The sequence below is a fragment of the Pungitius pungitius genome, chromosome 6 (assembly GCF_949316345.1).
Source record: "Pungitius pungitius chromosome 6, fPunPun2.1, whole genome shotgun sequence".
Lineage (NCBI taxonomy): Eukaryota > Metazoa > Chordata > Actinopteri > Perciformes > Gasterosteidae > Pungitius > Pungitius pungitius.
Window position 1 is genome coordinate 12,968,541 of NC_084905.1, and position 21,176 is coordinate 12,989,716.

Here is a 21,176-nt window from a genome sequence, read left to right on the forward strand (position 1 = left end):
ATGTGAGATTCCAGGATTATGTAGATGTGCGATTCAGCATGATATCACAGAGCACGGTGGGTGTTGCGTTCATGTGAGGGCGTCTGGAGAGTGTGCCTTTGTTTGAAAGTGTGTTACTCACACCAAAGAATTAAGAGCTGCCTGGCCCAGTTGATGCTGTTGCCATGCCGACATGGAGCCCAATGAGAGCCCGGGAGAGCTGAAGCCCTGTAGGGAAGAGATCTCGGCACTGCTCAGGGAGAACTCTGTAAAAACAAAAACAGCCAAGCACAGTGAGAACTTATTTTGGCTACAACGCCATGTGTCACCGAGAAAAGAACAAGAAACAACAAGGTGCAGTACGGTCAAGGTGCTTGTTATCAGTCTGAGTGGGGAGGAAGGCTCACCAGCTGGGTTGTAGGAGGTGGGCATGCCTGAGTAGAGCAGGCTCTGTGGGGGCAGGCTCGGGGTGGTGACAGACACTACTGGAGTGGCCAGTGGCTGGGAGCCGCTTATCCTCTGGGTGTTCTGCAAATCACAAAGAAACCACAAAGAACAGACATAAAGCCAAAATACAACTTGAAATACAACGTCACTCTAATAATAAGCAGTATCCATATTGTCTAATGTAGAGACATCTTTTAAATTGGCATATACTATGCAGTACATATTCTGGTAGTAGAGGTTATCAATGTAATAACAAAGGCTGCCACCAGGTGGTAGTGTAGCATCATGGAAGTCAATATTCGGATGACCATGTTTGTGTTTTTAAAGATATATCAAAACACGAATAACAACAGTGAAAGAGATATTTGTTTTGTGCTTTTTATTGGGATATCACCCAGATATTTTTCACTAAATGTATGTGTAAGTAAAAATCAAACTTCATATATACTTCCCGGTATATAAATCCCTGTAAAGCTTTAAAAGTCACTGATTAATTTCAGTAATCACTATAAATATATGTATATTGTAAGTAGTCACAAAAACTGACATGCAAAAACAGGGACACACAATTAATCAGATTTACTACAATCCAGTAAATGGGTTTTGTTTAGCTATACATAAGAAAGAATGCCATGATAGAGATAGCGTAGGAGAGGAACACACATGATGGGCTTCATTCCACAGCATCAATCTCCATCTCATTCAAAGATCAAAGCCAGTCTAGTGATCAGTTTTACAGATGAAATCAACAACTCTTAACTCAGTGGGTGCACGAGGATAATCCCACAGTGACATAGTAATGCTCCAGTGGTTTTTAGTGCATTGGCCGTCATGCAGTCCACTCATAAGCACACCTACACAGCACGGTGTGGTCATGCTGAAAACGCACACTCTCCAACCCCACTAATCAAATGCAGCCATAGTTTACAACAATACTGTAACAAATCCTCGGAATACAATGTAATAAACCGATGTGCAGCTGCCAGCGGTTACATTTGAAGCAGCATTGGATCATAATCTAGTTGATAGCTTCCTTGCATTGTTCTCCAGCCAGATGACTTCACCAAACCCCAAGTATCTCACAGCATGATGTCATTTAGGATGATGTAATCTCCACATCCTAAGAAAAAGCTATAAATCATTTGGAGTATTACCCAACACTTGAATTTTGAAACTATTCAGATGAGGTTACTATAATAGGTTTAAAAAAAAGACACACACACACACACACACACACACACACACACACACACACACACACTCCTGTTGGTATATAACTAATGTGGACATGTTGGAAACGCAAGAGCCAATTTTTTTTACAAGCCCAAAACATGCATTGACAAAAATGTTTTTAAAGTATTATTGTTGGCAGTTCTCAATCTCTGATTCGAGCACTGCCTTTAATCTAGCATATGTGTTCACATGGTGGCCATTTGCCGAAGGCAATTGTCAAAACTCACCAAATCCATTTCCTCCTCCTCCGACTGCCCTCAACAGAAGAGAAGAAGAAAGGCAGGGTTACAGAAAAGAAGCAGAGCGACTGTAAATCGCTCTGGAAAGTCGTGCCAGCTATCTAGATTGTACAGTTAAAGGGCCATTAAGGAATATAAGTGTGGAGGACTTCTCCAGTCATCGTGAAATCACACATTTTATAGACTGCTTGTATTAATCAACAACTTTTCCAAAGCATAGGCAGTGCATTAACTCCCTATCATTTAAAAGATCCAAATCCTGGGCCAATGCCAGGGAAAAAGGATCTGTGCATAGATTTGTTGTGGATATTGGATACATTTCTTCCCTGATACCAACAATGGCCGCAGAGTACTAAGTAGAGGAGAGGATTTCAAATCCTCTCTGTGCTGAAAGAGGAACCACAGCCCATCTTCCATCTTTTCGGTGCTGTGGGACATACGGCGACCAGGCCGGGGCTTTCTTAATACCCACACTCAATCAATAGCGGCAGGAAGACACGACAAGGGCGACAAGATATTATCTGGCTCACACCCTGGGCCCCTGATTAAGTCTTCATCTACACTCTGTCACACTGAGATGTGATTAATTTAATACCATTATGGCCTAATGACGGGCTGTCTGCAGACCTGCCACAGCCAGCGCCCCTCTGCGGCCTCTATCAGAGTACTACGGTACCTCTCTGACGAACCGGTTTCAGGTCTACTGTTTCCACACGCCCAACTGTTCCCACACAATGCCTACCAAGGGCCCCAGGTGACCTGAAGCCCTGCAGAGGAGGAGCGGCCACGGTAACCTCAGGTTTATTTACCAAACACAATTTTCCTTTGAGTGGCTCCTGTTGCCGACAACATCAGCAACACGCAAAATTGGAAAAAAGTAGGTTTGCTGGCCGGTGTCTAAAGAAATCCCACGCATATCGTTTTTTTTTCTCCCGAAGGTGATTTACGAGCGAAGAGCGTAGTTTCGCCTCAGGCGCTTGTTGTGGTCGGAGCGCTCTGCGCCTTCATTGTCATAGTGTGAGAAATCCTCTCATTTGAATGTGAATAATTTAGTGTGACTTATGATACCTGGGCTGCAGATTCCTGTCTCTGCCCACGTGGAAGAAGAACAAGAAGAACAAGAAGAATGCAGCACGAGAAGAACAATGTTCAGGTCTTTCGCACGCAACGTGAAATGCGATGGTGTTGAAAAAAAGAAACGGCTGAAACATTCCGCTGTGAAAGTCTAGATGACACTAAACAGAGCTGTGGTCAGCCCTGCAGCAGAGGTACTTAAAGGTCCTTTAGCAGGGAACACTTGTGTGCAGTGGTGTGCTCTGTACTCACCAGTGGGGGCATCATCCCTTTGCTAGATGGAGGGATAACAACCCTCAGGTCTGGCTTGCGGCCTCCCATTCCCATGTTCCCTCCCGGGGGTGGTGGAGACTTGGTGGGCATGACTTTACCCAGGCCATTGCCGCTGGGGGTGCTGTGGACGCCCGGGGAGCCCCTGGGGTTAACAAAACCGTTCCCTGCAGAGGTACACAGCGACAGAAACACATCATCAAACCACGGACTGTGACTGACAACACTCACAGTCATCAAGCAAACCTCTCGCACGGCGTTGTTTTTTCCAGCTTGCTGCAGCGTTAAGTGTTTCCAACCCTCTGGGAAGTTTTTAATAGACTTGGATAATTATCCTGCACATTTACAAAAATAAAATGTCCATTTCAAAATTGATGAGCCTTTTATTTTTTATTGTGAATGATTACATCAGTGAATTCTTTGCATCTTGGGATGAGCAGCAGTTCACCGACAAATGTACCGTGACTGCTTAAAAAGAAATAGCTGCCATTACAGTTGGATAAAAAACACTAAAAGAAGGTGTTGTTGATGGTCTTGGTGCTGTTTAACGCCGTGCCCACGAACAATAGCAAAGTGCAAGACACTACAAATTCACACCTTGATGCTAATGTCATTGTTATTAGTCTAGTTATTTCCTTTTTCTGCAATGTGATGAGCCTCTTTCAATTCATTTTAGGAGTCATATCCACCTCCCTCACACACAACTTGTTCATAACAAAAATAATCAATCACAGCAGCACCAAAAAACGCAAATGCTCTGTGTTAGGAAACTGTCTTAATATTTTGCTACTGAAATGAAAAAATGAAATCTTCATGTTTTTGTTGGCCTACTGTAGTTTTGTTTTCAACTGTAAGATACTGTCTGAAGGCGAGATGCCGCAGATTCCAAACAAATCCACTGTTATGAACACGGAGCTGTGAATTTGTTATCTAAAGCAACAGAAATATATCAAGTCTGCATAAATTTTAAATTGAACTCGTGTTGTGTAAGCCTACGTAAAACTACACCTTACCAACACATACATTTAGAAATCTTGAAAACAAAGTGAAGAACAGCGTACAGCGCTGCATCAACAGATCAGTAACACTTCGACAAGTTGCGGCCTTCTCCATTGTGTTCGGTGTATCCCAGTGAAACTGTGTGCACAATGAATAGGCTCTACCATAGGAACATAATGGAACAATAGCCCCTCGGACGACTGATAAGGACAGCAACAATTCACGGTCAAATAAACAGTTATGAAGCTGACAAAAGTATCTCGCAGCTGAATCAACAGTATATACAAGCAGCTATGGCCTTTGATCATACAGCACTCGGCTGCTGCAAGAAAAAAATACTGTTGACAGAATTAGCAGAGTAAGACGTCCCTAAAAATAGCAAAACTGATTAAAAGCAGTGAAGATGTCATTCAGTGGGAATGATATGTTAATGCAAATAGCCTCATGGGAAGGAATTGGTTAAAGCTTGGCAGTTCAGACTCTCCGATAACAGTCGGCGAGCGCTGAGGTTTTATTTTAAAGGAGCCTTGGCTTCGGCGCTCCGCCGCTTAAAGACCGACAGAAATCAGCGCTCAACTCGCTAGCTCATTTAGAGTTGGATTAACCCACCTGACTCGCAGAACTTTGGAATCTGCCTCTGATTATGTCTTCAGATGTCTGATGATACATAAATCCCACTTCTTTCAGATACTTGCCAAGATGGGAACACATGTCTGAACAAATACTCAGGACCACAACGTTCATTTTGAGCCAAGGAAGCAGCCACAAGTTAAGACCCAGCCTTTCAGCGGCAACGTTTTCTGATGTCCGCCCTCGTTCCATATTCAGACACACTGACGGCTCGGTAGTTGCCAATACATCTTCTCTAACTGAAACCGGCGCGTGTTGAAAGCTGTTTGGTTTCTGTTCGTTGTCCTGAATTATTAACACGGCCGGGGAAGGGACATTACATAAGGGTTGTGTTTACAACTGAAACGTTCAGTTTTCATTTTAAATTCAGGGATACAATATCCCACGTGCGTCATGTCCAGGCAAAAGAGAAAAATGTCTTGACGAATGAGAAGAAATAATAGATGCGAATCAAGGCCTCCAAAACTGTTTTCTAATAATAGCCCTATTGTTGTGTCTCAGAAAACTACAACCAGACAGGATGTGCAGGAGGTGATTTGTTACGACTAAAAGGAACATGGCAACAAGGTTAGTGTTTGTTCTAGTTTTTTTTTTTTATCCGCAAGGATATATCATCACCCGTCGACATATTTTTACATTCAATCTACCTACATTAAATAACTATTTTCACCTACCCTAACGTGAAAATATTGACACCATTACCTGATCCACAGAGCATACAAACAAACAACAAACAAAGATGTGTACAGCTTGCAGATGTAATTCACAAGAGAGACCAGTCTCGTGAATCCGACACGTTCAGCCACAACTTTAATTCTAAATGTTCACCAGTCAAGGACCAGCATGTAATTAGGTGTAATTGTATGAGCTGTTGGGAGAAAATCTATTATAGAAATGCAAACCACAGTTGCAGTATGAAATTAGTAGACTAGACAAGAACATTAACAGATGGCTTAATTCAAAAAAGGACTGTCTAAAATGTGCCAGTAATGTTCACTATGCCGTGATCACACAGTGAATTTTCTAAAACTAATAGTTAGTTATTAATTAGCTAATTATCAAATAATAACTCTTCCAGATCCCATAATTAAAACAGCTGCCCATCATCGACAACAACAGCTGTGTGGAAAAGAATCGACTTCTTCTATTTTCCATTCAATAAGTAATAACATACAACTTGTTGACACCATTAAACAGGAGTAAAGCTGCCACACAGCACACCTTGCACCTACTAGCCACTTTCAAAGACTTCTGCTACGTTCAAAGCTGCCACTTGTGAGGAATCAGAGCTATGCCAGGAATGGTCATGTGACAGCGGGGCTGGAAAGGTCCCTCCACCCTTTCTGCTGTTCTACACACTCGGTACAAACAACAGCTGCAGCATGCTCACAAGGTGCCAAATGCTGACGGCCCCTGGCAGAGGATCCCAACTCAACCCCGACTCGGTACCGCACCCTGAACTTAAAACGTATTCAGCACGCTCTTTAAATGTCGTAAACCGAGCCAAGGTGCTCTTCGTACTCTCTAATACCTGGCCAGACATCTCACTGTAAATATATATTCTTATGGTCGCCAACAAGCTGTGAGCATTAGATATCGTAGCGTATGATAACACCTCACTAAATGTAGTACAGCGGGCCAAGGGACGAGGAAAGAGTTAAACTCCACCTGCCTCCACCTCTCACACAGCACATTGCAGCCATGACAGGCTGTCCGGTCATTGTGTACTAAGGACTTAGTGGGGATGTCATGGCCCGAATACCAAAAGGGTTATGTTGGTCGAGGCATCTTACAGACCTTCTCCAGCCTTTTAAGGGCTGTCAGGGTAGTGGGGGGGAAAACAGATGCACCTGTCAATAGAAGCAAGGAAACAGGATGAGGGAGGTTTAAAGGAAACGCTGCCTTTATTCATCAGACAGTTGAATGACCGCCCGGTTGCACTCGGTTCAGTTTCAAGCACAAACACCACACTTTGTGAATGCTGCGGAGCCGTTTCCCATCTCTTACACACGCATCTAACGAGCACATAATAGGTTTCCTCTAACAGAGACGAGCCACGCAGTGGAAACATAGCCCTGCAAAAGGCACCATTAGTCAATGATAGCGACAACGCTCTTGGACCAATCACAGATGGATATGCAACGATCCGGCTCGCGTGCTAAGCAGGAGGTCGATTGGGCAGAGCTACAGAGAGCTAATACATCTCTCCGGGAGGACTTACCCACTGGGCCGGAGCCCACACCACTTGGCACTGTGTTATCCAGCATGCCACCTAACGAGATGCACAGAGTGATATGATTAACCATCTGCATGCTTCTGCAAGCTAGCGGAGCATGTGGTGGAGATGCCAGACAAGCACATGAAAATGTCATGTAGATCTTAGTTCAGCGCGCACGTAAGGCAGGCATGTGTTCTTGTGATTTTTTACCCGACTGTATGACTAAAGAGAGTGACATCAAGCTGCGTTCAGAAGGGTGTTTTGCAGGACACCAGTATGAGGACGCACTTCCAGAAAGCAATTATTCTTTTTTTAGAATTCATCTACTGTGTTCTCTCATACAACTCAAATGATACTTTCAAGAAATACACTGTGCTCAAACACAGTGACAGTTTGTGTTGTGAAAAACATGAACAACAACATGAAGTGCACCCCCTGCGCTTGGGAAGGTGTTAGTTTTTTTTTTTTACATGTGGTTGATTTTGAATGAAGCATTCAAACTACTTGTTGCTACTAGTGTAACTGAATCTTCAAAAGCCATCTGGACTGACAGTCAGAACAGTCATACAAGTACTGACGTAGTTTCACACTTTTTTCTCACAATGCAGATATGTGTGTTAACAAGTGTGTTATGGCATGCGAGTCCTAAAGTTGTTTACATCCACAGACACCTAGGACAAATTTAATGAAAATCGACACGCATCAGAAACAACAAAAAAAACTTTTTTACTTTAGCAATAACTCAAAACATCAGCTTGCTTATACTTTCTTGTGGAGAGTCAGGTGATGAAATTGATAATAAACCCATGTCTATGGTCAAGAATGAAACTAGAGCCAACAAACTATTAGCCTAGCCTAGCATGAAGACAGTGAGCTTAAGGAAACAGCTAGCCTGGCTCCCAGTTAAAAATCTACTGAAATCTACTAAAGCACTGTGGCATTATGGCGGTTATGTGCCATAAATACAACGGTTTTATCGTCAATGTGAAGTTGCAAAGAAACCAGCGTAGAATCTGAAAGAAATGCTAGGTAAACAGAAAAATTATTCAGAGTAGTATTGCTTGAAACGCCTTAAAAGCAACACATTATTCAGTCCTGTTATTAAACAAAAAAGATATAAAGTGTTAATGAGCTTTAGATCACTATGTTGCTTGAAGAATGGGAGAGCATGCTAGGACAATGTCTTCCTGAATGACAAGCATCCGTTCTAAATTGTAAAATTGTTATTTTTATGGTATCAGAATTTTTAGAAAGATGATACTACCACATACAAATACACACAAATTCAAATAAATAGATTCTGCAGCGTGCTCTGGATCATCCTCTGTACACCACTTTGACCAATTAACAGGTGTTGCTTTCTACTAACCTGCACTGGTGGGCCTCTGGGGTCCTCCACTTGAGCCCACATTCCTGTGCAGGGAGGCCTGTGGAGGGGACAGCATCCCACTGTCACTAAGGGAGGCCGCGGCTGCTGCCAGGGCCTGGCTGCCCAGAGTCCCTCCTGGCTGGTACATGGCATTGGGATTGGATACAGGCACTGCCACATGCATGGAGAAGTTCTGCTGAGGCAATGCTGAGGGCTACAAGAAGGAGACAAACACACACACAGAGGTTTACACAAAAACACACTCAAAACCCACGGTCTAATGAGGATTCGGATGGGTCAGTGGTTGTCATGGCATCATTAACAGAGAGCATCCCTTGAGGGTTGGCTTTAATAAACAAGGACATACCGCAGTGCACATTTTAAACTTGGCTGTCGCTTCGAAAACAAAACATTTTATGAAACAATTCTGCCTGACACGAGGGGTGCTGAGTGACCTTCAAAAAAGTTGATTCTCATTGATATCATACACAAAGAATACACACATCTTCAGTGCTAGCGCAACACACCAAACAAAAAGACATGCATTCGGGTGATCACTTCGGCATTGCAGCAGTCAGCACGACGCGTGTACTTTTTGTGGGACCAGCAGAGAGGGGTGGCGGGGATTCACAACTACAAGAATCGTGACTCACTTTGCATTTACCTACCAGGCACTGACTGTGCAAAGCGTAAGTGAGAATGACAGGTGGCAGTGAGAACGTTTATTCATAGCAGTATGTAGTGAGCCAGTCAGGTGTTATCATTAGTTAGTTAATGGCAAAGTGATGCTCTTCATGTCAGGGACATAGAGAAAACGACTGCTTAGTAAGTAAATGTTCTTGCAAAATTCTAATATTGTCACGCATGATAAGATCACAAAGGATTTGTGGTATTTTAGTGGGTGCGCCATTGTATTTTTGGTGGAGGAGAGAGAAGATGCTAAATGACAGTGTAATGTTAGTCTGCTCTGGGAACACTTTAATGCTGGAATTGTTCAGGAGAAACAGATATTTTACGCTGGAATGCTTTGAGAGAGAAGCAATAGAAAGATTAAAAAGGAGACATTTTTAATTTTACCAAGGGACTGTTATTTTTTATGTGAGGAAAAAAAAACAAGGTTTGAGATGCAGAAAATTAACAGAATCACAGATGCTGCAAATCTTAAGGATAAACTATTAAGACACAATTTAGTGTACATTCCTGATGTGTTAAATAGTGACGGCTGTTTGATCTTTGATTACATGACCATGATACTAGGGTGTAATCTTTCCAGCAGAAGCATGGAACGTCTCACCTGTTCACATGAAATGTGATCTTATCAGAGTGTGCCAAAATATCAGTTGCAGAACAAATCAACATAAGAAACAAATGCACACCCAGTGAAGGAGGCATTATTCGTAAGCTAGAGTAGCTCTGAAAGAAGTTGACAGAGATTCTGGGGTGTAACAAAAAGAGGAAAAAGTTAAATGAAAAAAAGAGTGAAAATCCTTTGTGCCACAAAGCCAAGCAAAAATGTTGCATTGACAGTACTTACGATTTTATGATTTCTCATCATATTATCAAACTCCTCATTAATTTTTTTATACTTTTCTTCTGTGTGAGGAGTGAGGACATATGAGGCATCGGGGTCCGGGCTATCACAACCTCTGTGTTCTTTCTTGTTTAGCGCCTGTAGTGAACATCAACATAAAGACAGGAATCAACACAAAACAGCAGGAGACAAAAGGAAGTACTTACACCACAGCGCTTGTACATTAAATCACTCTCTTCGTTTAGTTTGCCGTAATGGTCGTCCATGAGGGGGCTGTGCCCAAAACAGTCTTCAGGATCAGGGCTAGCACAGTCATTATGGCCTTTGTTTCTCAATTTCTGAAAGGAAATTGCACAATTGAAGAGAAACAATGTAGCAGTTGTGTTTTGTTGCTTGTTACCCAATGTAAAAAACAGAAATCAAACATGTACGGAAATCAATATTTGTCCTCCAATTTCTATATTTGGTTACAGCACAATACGAACAGCTGCTGCACCCATGCCGGGCTGAATCATAGTTAGATACAAGGATCTGCACCAACTGAAATGTTACTCCATGTCCCTTCAGAAACATTCTGAGAAACAAAATATTGTCCTCCCCCCCCCACCTATTGAACTCCATCCGTTGGTGTTCTTCCTTCTCTTGCTGCAAGTGGGCCTTTGCATTTTTCATTATGTTTCAGTTATCATGAGTCAACCAGCTGGAAGAACCCCCTGCATGTGAGGATCCCACAGAAGAGCCCTTTAAGACAGTCTCAGTCTGAAACTAGTACATAGTCGGATCATCAATGTTATATTGCATGTGATAAAATACAATTAATAATCAAATGTGGTCAAAAATTTGAGCAGGAAATTGAACAGGTATTGCAAGTACATACGGCGGTGTAAAGAATAGCCTATTTCTAAATTCAAGAAGAAAAAAAAAGAAAGAAAAGATGTCACACAACTTAAATGCAACGCGGTGCTCTTTTGCTCACTTCCTTACAGGCTGTTCTCCGCTCCTCATTACAGCTCTGAATAGCGGTTGTTAACCAGACCTGCTGACAGCATGTGACAGCAAGTGATATCAAGTCAGTGAGTGTACATCAAAACATGATTTATGTGTGGCTCCCAAGGTTCCTCTATCAGCCTGGTGCGGGTCCACAGCAGCGCCCTGCGTGTCTATGGGCTGCCTCGGAGGCCTCGTCGCTACAGGAAGGTCACTGACTCCGGTGGATGCAGGGGTCAGAGTGTGAACCAGGCGAGAGTAACCTATACGCACTAATGAGACCGTACTCTGTGCCTGGTCTTTATCACCCCAAGAAAGAGGAAAATGTGTATGTGTGCGAGTTTGTGAGGAGAAAGAGAAAGTATATAGGCAGGTATGTGTGCGGCACATATGTGCAGTGTGTGTGGATGCGGCAGGAGCGGGCGGGGGCTGGGGGTGTATTTCTACAGCTGCTACATCCTCTGACACCGATGTAACAGTACGTTTAGGTCTGTGCAGACAATGTGGCTAACCCAGCAATGCTTACCACAACCTCAGTTACATTTCCTAAAACCTGCAGCATGGCTTTATGAGACTCCATAATATCATCGCTCATTTAAACCAGATTCTTAATCCCTAGCTGCTCACTCCGTCTCTACAAGCGTTCAGGTGCAGACATTTTCTAAGCAGTGTACGTTATGGGGAACAGGAACAATAATTGTGGAGAAATGACAGTGTGCACAGAAATAAAAAAGTTCAGTCAGACACCCACATTTCTTCAACGATATGAAGTGTTGACAATGCAGAGAAAGAGAAAGCGAGAGAGAGAGAGAGCCTCTGGATAATGAATGGCCAGCATTGTAACACATGCATTACTGTTTGGTGCGGTACAGAGCAGTGGCATTCTTCTCATTCTAAGAAAACGCCTTGCTGGTTCATTTCCTGTTTACTGAATGAACCCTCTCTAGTTAGGGTCCTGAAAGGCCTAAGTTTACTGTGGTTAAACGATCCACTTTCTCCCCCAGTGAGCCAAAGATCCGTTCTCAACCTGCAAATTTAGGTTTCCAACCTACTCATTATGGGAATACTTTGGTCAGACTGGTTGCGAATGGCTGTGTGTGATGGGCCGGGCTGCTCTACTTTCACAACAAGCCTGGCCAGCACCCACGCACACGAAGCCATTTATAAAGGGGTTGCAGCAGCAGAGGGGGTGAGCAAACCCAGAGAGCAGCAGTTCCATAAAGCAGTACTTGATTCACCAATGTGTATTATCTTCACAAAGATGCACTGCGCATGGACAACATTAGACGGCCCAGGAAAGCATTGGCCATAATTCTTTGTTAAATGACTTGGCATGTTTCCGATGTCCCGCTGACACTGGCCACAGCTCGCAGTAAATGGATCACTGGATCAGCACATGGCCAAACACCTGTCGAGACCTGTCTGCCCCCGCTGGCCAATCGGACGCAGTGGCGCAGAGATATGGCCGTAGAAGGGACCACATCCACATTGCTCTTGTATGTCAGTCTGCTCCAAACACTACAAAGCGTCAAATCTAACATCCTGCTCATTTCAAAAACCTAAAAAAGACTGTATAAGACAGTTTGATATGTAACTTGGTTTTGCTTTATGAATAGTGAGAAAAAAAGCAGTTTGAAAAGGTCCCCTTGATTGTCAAATCAAGTTGTGGGGTTCAGCTTTAGAAAGCAGAGTTGGCTGGACGTGAATGCAACTTAGGTTGGGATTTTCAGTTGCTTTTCTAATGGAAGATATGGGCTGTTTGTTGCGGAAAAGGGGGCTGGAGAGAGTATGGACAAGGGAACTTGTGTAATCTATTCACAACGTCCTGAGAGGCGCACAAAGATGAGTGGGAACAAGGCCAGCTGCTATTTTCTCACAGCAGTCCAAACCTGTATTGATAGAAACGTTGCTCTTCAAATAAAAATGAGACTCTGAGTGGCTGACGTCAAACCAACTGGGCACCATTGTCTGCCAATGCACGTATGTGTGTCCGTCAGTTTGCCTCCTGTGATACTTTAAAGTCTCTTACAAAAACATGTTCCATCGCTGGAGTCCTTGAGGCTTCCTTATGCTGAAGAAAACATCTATTCGTTATTTCCACCTGAGCCCTGAATCTTAACCTACACTGGCTGTAACCATGGGGAACATTGAGCAAAGTAAAGGCCTCTCTACATCAGCAATATACTGTATATGATTGGTACAGAAGGCTAAAGAGCAGTGAACCACTTTGATGTTATATAAACGTGATTCCTTTTGTACAGAAATATAATCTGCCCAATGAGTACCTTAATAACTGCTATGAATACATACATTACATTACACGGACACTAAGTACAAGTACAATTTAAGGGCTACAATTTGTTTAGTGTTTTTAGTCAAGGTATAGTCTGAAGAGGTGTGTCTTTAGTGTGCGGCGGAAGATGTAAAGGATCTCTGCGGTCCTGATGTCATCAGAGAGCTCGTTCCACCATCTAGGACTGTCAAGTATTTTGCTCTCAGTGAGGGAGGAACAAGCAATATATATATCTAAGACAGCTCAATTGAAGACCTTAGATTTACTTCCAAGCCTTGTGCTCACATTTCTTTATGGCAGAATTGAAGCAAACACTATCCCATGTATTTAAAATAAGACTCAAAGCATTGCATAAGCCACCTACATCACCTGTTTCTTGAGCAGCACTCTTAGTGAAACGGGCTCGAGCAACGTGCAATGCTGCTGTGAGTCTTGGAAAACAATTTCACTTTAATGTTCTACCTCGCCTGTGTCAAGAGGGCTTTCTACATTTAACTTATTCATGCACTGTACAAGCTGTATGTGAACAGAAAGCAGGGTGAAAGGAGACAGATAGTGGTTTAGTATAAAAGCCGAACTTGAAAATGGTGGGGGAGATGGTTGAAAGGAAGGCATTAGGAGGCGGCTTCTTCCATGGTGCCTGAATCACATCAGCCCTCACTTACAGTAGCTGCTGGTAGAGCACCACCTGACCTATGACTGGCGCACCACTACTCTGTGAACAGGCCCCGCAACGGCAAGATGGCGAAACAGAGGGAAATGCCACAGAATGTTCCAAGGGTGCAGTGCAACAGGACTGTTTTATGCATTATTCAATCCTCCCTTGAAGTCAATAAAAGCTACATTTTAACCCGATTGTTGTGCCGCCGCCTTCCCTCGTTTCAGTCCGGGTCTCCTCGCGCTGCGGTTGCTGTGAATTAGCCCTTGTGCCCGGTGCTACACAGAGCGAGGTAGCGTGCTAATCCTCATGACATCACCATTGTGTCCAGGCCGTTCCATCTAATGTGCTTATCAAAGGGCTTCTTTGAGTGTGAACACACTAGCAAATCAGCACGGGGAGGCGGCTGATAGGAAAGCTTTTATCTGCAAAGGAATATTCCTGCTTTTATATAACATCTTAAGAGACTTTCACTACAGCCATGTTCGCTTTTCCCTGTGGTGCTGTAGTCCTCACTTGAGGGGAATAAAAGCCTCCTTTGGTTGGTCTTTGGTGGGCACTGTATGCCTTGTCCCAGCCCTAGGTCACAGCGCGATGCCTTCCTCGTCTCCCTCTCTGTGACTTGCCAGATATTGGGAGTTGAAAGTGAAGGGGCAATTAGATAAGGCGACCTCTGTAATTCCCAGACATATCTTGTTTTATCTCATGATCATTACCCTATACTGACTGGTATGAGGATATGAGGGTGGATTGATGTCCTTCCTGTGGCTTGGTCCATTGTCATGTTACACGTTGGACAGGAAGTGCAGCAGGAGGGGGGCGATTCAATTGTCTGCATTTTATTTTGATGTTATTTTCTTGTAGTTGTATATACATGGTGAGATTCAATCCCACCTGACAGGATGGCCACGGACAGAGCACAATATACTGTGAGCTCGGACTGTAGTGAGATGTTAATCCAAACCAGCGATACATAAATACATGAACAAACTCATTATATTCTACATTGTATATCCCGCAAAGGATTACCTGCATTCTACCAACTAAATTGGCAATTAAAAATAGCCCATCCATCTTAGTGAATAAAGAGGAAATTGCTGTGTATTGAGCTGTCCCTTTGGAGCATTCTGCTCTGAGACTGTGGTGAATGACTGATGTGACAAAGCTATTAGCCGCCATAGTCAGAGGGAACAGTCCCAATCAGCAGACTGCATATTTTCAGTATAGACAAGAGGGAATTCAGCTACAAATTGAGGATAAAGGCAAACCAATGTCATCTTTATCTACACATTAAAAAGAATGAGAACACACTCTCTGTTCCCACTCCACAAAAAGAATAGGTGGCACACATAAATAACTGATCAGACTGAATTACACTCCAGTCAAATACATTAATATGGAGATTATTGAAAATCTTTATAACCGTTTTTACTCCTTTTTGTCTCCGTCTCCCGCTCTCGCTCTCTCTGGTCATTGAGTGGATCATTAGCTGTCAGGGCCCTTGAAACCATACCCCCCAACCCTGAACTCCCATTCCTGCTCGCCTCTAAAATATTCATAAGGACAATTAGGAGTTCCGATAAGGCGAGTACGGAGCGCTGGGGGAGCGAGCGGCAGAGATGGCAGGATGTGCCAGCAGGACGTCTGATCTGCAACACTCTATACCCAGACCACAGACCTGTCCTCATCCATCTGAGACACAGCAGCCACCCTCTTTGCCCCCGGTCAGACCAAGCAGTCAGAGGAAGGTGGCACAGTGCCAGCTCACCCCGATCTCCCCCAGCCCCCACACCCAATCCCAGCAGGCCTAGCTCCGTCCGCTCTACTGGGAAGGAGGGGTCAGCCGCACAGCACGCACAGTGGGAGGAGGAGGGGGGGTTGTCACAAGGGCAAGAGGATTGTTGCGCGGGCTAACCCACAGAAGCCGCTGTGCACGAAAGCAAAGGTCTCATTTCAGGCGCTCAGCCCGCAAGGTCATTGAAGATCGCAGAGGGTGGACTCATGACCAGAGGTCCGGAGATCTTTAACATAGCTGGAATCACTGTCGCTCTGTAGCTAGATCAAACCAAATTAGGCAAGCTTAATGTCTGAACATTTAACTATATTATTATATAGTATACACCTATTTCATGCTCGTATGACAGTTTCCAACAGCTAGGTGGTTTGAGCTCACTTTGAGAATTTAATGCATTGTTGCATGGCATCCAACACAGTGTTACTGCAGAGAGCTCACAACTCACAAGTTGTTAAGGCAATAAAATGATTAGAAGTTACACAGCTTTGTGCACCCTATGGTATACTGGCGAGTAAACAATGGTGCCGTTGTTAAATGATGTTGACTAGTATTTTGCCTATGAATAAATTCATCAATATGTTAGCAGTATTTCCACACTGTGCAGCAAAAATCTTATTGTGGCAAAAGCTTAAAATGAAAAAGAAAGAAAAATAGATCACCAATATAGACAGTAATTCTTTCTAATTCATGTAAAGATCAATACAAAATGAATACCAACACGAATAAGATGCCAAACTAAAATAATACAAGTATAAAATACTGAAACAATGCTTTGATCTATTATTTGTCCAACTTGGATTTTTGTGAAAGCTAAAATAAAGGAGAAGTCGTCCATTATATTCTGACTCAAGTACCTGTTATAATCCAGTGCTCCTCTACCCCGGAGTCCTGAGGCCTTCAAATCGGGACCCCAAATCCCCCCCCTCCCCCCGTTTACTGTCTTGTTGGTTTGTTCCATTTTGTGCCTGCCTATCTGTTGTGCACGCCCACTTCTCCCTACACACCTGTGTCTGGTTACTCATCAAGCTGGTCTGTATATCTACCCCTAATTCCTTTGTGTTCCTTGCAAAGTCTTGTGTATGTTGCCATCACATTCGGAGCGTTATGATGATCTCGTGTTGAAGACTCCTTGTTTGTGCTAGACCTGGTTGCCTCCTGCCTGATAGTTGTCTGTAGCTTTGTCCATCTACCTGCTCCTGGATGTTGACCTCCTGCCCGTTTACCGGATACGTCTAGCCTACTCCCTTTAGTACCTCTGCTGAATAAATCTGCGCTCGGGTCTACTCCTGCCGCCTGTGGCGTGTTAGACCTGTATTAACAGTATCAGACATTTCTTGGGGAATTTAAAGAGATGAAATATTAAGCATGAGAACAAGTTACAACTAAGCTAAACCAACCCAACCTAATGTCGAAGTTCTGGTGAGATAAATTGTATCTTCAATGTTAAAAAAGGCAATAAAAAGAAAAAGAAATTGCATTTTGGTCACGTGTGTCTGCAGTAATTTTAGAATGTACAGAGAAAATATTCAAAGAAAGGTGAAAATATGTTAACATTTTTACCACTCTGTGCAAAGCAAAGGGTCCATACTATTCAGCTCAAATATGTGTGTTTGTCAAACAAATCAACCAGTCCCGAGAAAACAAATAAACATACAATACGTAAAGCTGCTTTAAAAATACCTGTTACATTTGTTTCTCTTTAGTGAATGAACTACCATGGTTAAGCTTCAGATTTTGATAGAGTAGAGCAATTGTTTGTCCTTCAAGTAAGTATTAACCCATTTAATACTAATATATAAAAGAAGGAAGAATGGCATGTGGTCTTGTGTTGTTGTGTCTCCTTTTATTATATGCTCTGAAACAGACCTTCTGAGGGTGGAAAAAAAAGGCTCTGACGTCAGGGAAGTAAAAGAAAAGCTTAAATGTCTCCGCTGTAACCTGGTAACAAGCATTACACACCAGGTACAATATAAAAACTGAGCTATAATCCATGATGGTTTGAAATGCAGAACAAATCATCCAGCAATTCAAAGAATAACTGATCCCATATACAGAGGAGGGATAGTGCTGATTATAGCACGTTTAATTTCAATAATCAAGCTACATTTTCAAAAATCAAAGGCCATTACTTTGCAATACGGTGGCAATTACTGTGTATTTCTGTTCCAGCCGAGGACACCTATTACAGAACACCATGTGATATACTCGCGTGAACATTACCACAACTGTTTCATTACACTCTGAAAAATACAAAAGAGGACTGGTGACCCTTTTTCACTGAAAGCCCAGAGGAAAAGGAGTCCTTGTCCTACAAAAAGGGGCACTTTGAAACCCGGCGTGTTGCTCAAAACAGAACCATTAATACGGCTCCACTCACCATGGAGAGAGAAGACTTTTCAGACAAGTCTCACCAGAGTCAGATAAGTCCATAAGAGATATCAATGCAGATCCAATGCTTTACATTGATAGGAGAGATGATACATTAAGGCTGGATAAGTTGTAACACGTACCCAACACTAGGACAGGAAGATGGAGGGGAAAATTGAACCCACAGACCATAACTGTTTTCAGTATTCTAACAATGATAACCCTTCCCTCTGTTCTCGTGATATTATTTGAGAGACATTTATTTTTAAGTTGTCCGACTGCACTAGTCTGAAAATACTGTAGATGCTGGTGTTGTGTGAGTTTGTTTTGACTAACAACACTAGTTAACTCTGGCTTGTAGGTGAAATGACTACTCTCAGGTATACGAAACAGTCTGTGTGCACGGTAAATAGGAAGTCGCTTGTGTGTCTGTAGGAGTCCCAAATGAAGAGGCGGTAATAGAATTTCAGAATCGCTCATTAATGACTGCCCCTGCTGTTACTTTAGCATCCTCTCCGGAGACAGCCGATTGACTGACAGGTTCAGCATTTATGTGGCAACATACAGATGGTGCTTCCAAACTCTTCCTACAAGGCAGCATCACAGAGGATGTACATGTCCCTTTATTAAAATAAAATACTCATACTTAAGCTACAGTAATACCTTCATACTTGATATAATCTGCAATATTGTGTCTGACTTACAGTCAAAATAGGAATATAGAAAATAATTTTAATATCACTCCAATAAATCAGCAGAGACCAAAAAAAAGTGCACATACTTTTTTTCTGTAATATTAAAAATGGGCTGGTAGAAAATTTCACATATATTGAAAAGCCCTGAAAAATCCACATCAACCCAATAAGTCTATGTCAACAGGAATGCCATTTGATTTAGTTTAAAAAGGATTTCTCATGAGTGCTGCTCTGAACTCTGCGGTGAAATATCAAAAAAAAGGAATAAAGCAATATGATGAAGGCATTGTGCTGACAAAGCACTAGAGTAGACAAATAAGGGCAGAGAGCTGGGTGTTAATTGTAATCCAGATTAAAATCATTGGACGATACTTTTAATTGATGAAGCTTCTCTCGGTCTGTCTGTACTTCACACTTGGGGGGTGTGCTGCTGGAAACCAAAGGGAGCGCCTCTGGACGTAAGCATGTTGCAGACCATTGCCCATCGACTGCGGTTCACCTACCAGCCGAACGTTTCTTAATTTCCATTGTCCAACTCGAGGCCGGGCCGCTGTGTGCGTTTTAGTGATGCTTTTCTAATCGTAGGAAACCAAAACTTGGTTGAGTTTGTTAACGTTTTAATGTTACTTATTGTTATGTGAAAAAGATCAAATCAGGTGCCGTATTTCTCTCCAGCTTTTAATGCGGTTATTACCTTGCACAAGTCGATTGAGCAGCAACATTATTAAGATTGTACTCAGGAACATCGACACAAAGAAAGGTGGCACAAACAGCATGGTGAGCTGGGTCTTTCCAGAGAAAAATGTACCAGTGCAGAGGAAGTGATGTCGTTTACACTTAGGTCAACAGCAACGTTCAAAATAAACAGACAAAGGCGTCAGAAAATAGCATCAGGAGCACACGAAGGCAGCAGAGATAAAAAACACACTAACCAAAAAAAAAACAGGTCTGCACAAATGGATACAAGATAAAGATCTACTGAAAAACACAAAACCGCATTAACACTTCCATCGTTTACTGCAAACCGGCTCAAACCCAATAACAATAGCCTGAGATGAATGTCTTTATACACCCATATTGTTAGGACTTAAAATCGTGAAAATAATATGACCTCATTCTAATCCAATACTATTCAAAACAGCTTCAAACATGTTTAACTACGTTGATGTGACGTTATCTTTCAAATAAAACATTTACGTTTGATTCTATTGACTCCATGTTACTGTATGTATAGTACTAACCATTTGCAGTATTGTGTATAATTTTAGTTCCATAAAGAATGTATATACATCAGTTACTTTGGCATTTTTTGGTGGAGCTTTTTAAGATCAATCAATCAAGATCAATGAGTCACTTTTATATATATATATATATATATATATATATATATATATATATATATATATATATATATATATATATATATATATATATTAGTGGTTCCCTCAACCAATATAGCATACTTCCAAAATCCAAATCCTTTTTGGCACATAATGTTATTAAACTCTCTACTGCTTCCACAGCTATGGTAGCACATTACTCCTCTAATACTCTCTATTTTCCCTGTCTGCCAGCAAGAGCCCCGTTTGACCGTCCTGTTATGTTTCTGTGCCACAATTATAAATACACACAGAGGACAATCTGCCGCTGCTACTCCAATAAGTCTCACCAGTGTGCTTTGATATTCAAGGATTTACGCTTACCGTTAAAACAAACACAAACAAGCTCCACACCACACTACCCTCGACAGATTTGAGAGTTGAAAGAGTGCTCCACTACTGGATATTTGCACGGCTGAAAGCTCATTTCTCACAGGAATATTAGATCAGAAAATCTCCTGATGCTTTATTTGAAATGCAAATGGAGTTTTTGTTCATGTAAAGTCAACATATCACAATCGAAATACAATACGACAAAGAGGAGAACAACGTCATTATTACACATGCAGAGGCACATGAGCTATTAAAACGTTGTTGAAATAAGACGCTGTATGTGTTCCTCCATTTTAATGAGTAATATCACTTTCTGATTTCTAACCTACTCCTTTATGTGCCAACCTGCGTGTCGTCAAAAAATCATTCACATCTTTAATAATTACATCTTTTTCGAGTTTACTCATCTCTGTCTAGTTTTAAGAACTGTGTGTTAGAGCGAGGCCTCTGAGTAAAATTAAATTCCATTATTCTTGACTCTAATCAAATAAAGAATCTGATTTATTCATTTTTATCTGTTCATTTTTTTTCTCCCATGCTATTTCATCTTTTTTTCCCACCCCCCACCTCTCTAGTTCCCCAGCATCCATTTCCAGTGAGCCACCAGCAGGAGGATAATTGATCAATCATGCTAATTGAAGAGTCTGGACAGCTAGCCCGCCACAGCAGATGTGCCAATT

General features: G+C 42.3%; 1 protein-coding gene across 5 annotated transcripts in view; it reads right to left on the bottom strand.

The window, feature by feature from the left end:
• The window catches only part of mef2aa (myocyte enhancer factor 2aa), a 55,561-nt gene that overhangs the window by 3,681 nt on the left and 30,704 nt on the right, over positions 1-21,176 (bottom strand). For 2 of the 5 annotated variants that reach the window (XM_062562757.1, XM_037450682.2), the window contains exons 4-9: positions 9,993-10,127; positions 8,459-8,672; positions 3,225-3,409; positions 1,887-1,910; positions 387-507; positions 122-245 (exon numbers count right to left, since the gene is read on the bottom strand). In XM_062562757.1, coding sequence (XP_062418741.1) covers positions 122-245; positions 387-507; positions 1,887-1,910; positions 3,225-3,409; positions 8,459-8,672; positions 9,993-10,127 — 803 coding nt within the window. Of the gene's footprint in view, positions 1-121; positions 246-386; positions 508-1,886; positions 1,911-3,224; positions 3,410-8,458; positions 8,673-9,992; positions 10,128-10,195; positions 10,328-21,176 lie in introns of all 5 variants that reach the window. The other 3 variants (XM_037450683.2, XM_037450684.2, XM_037450685.2) reach the window with 3 other exon arrangements.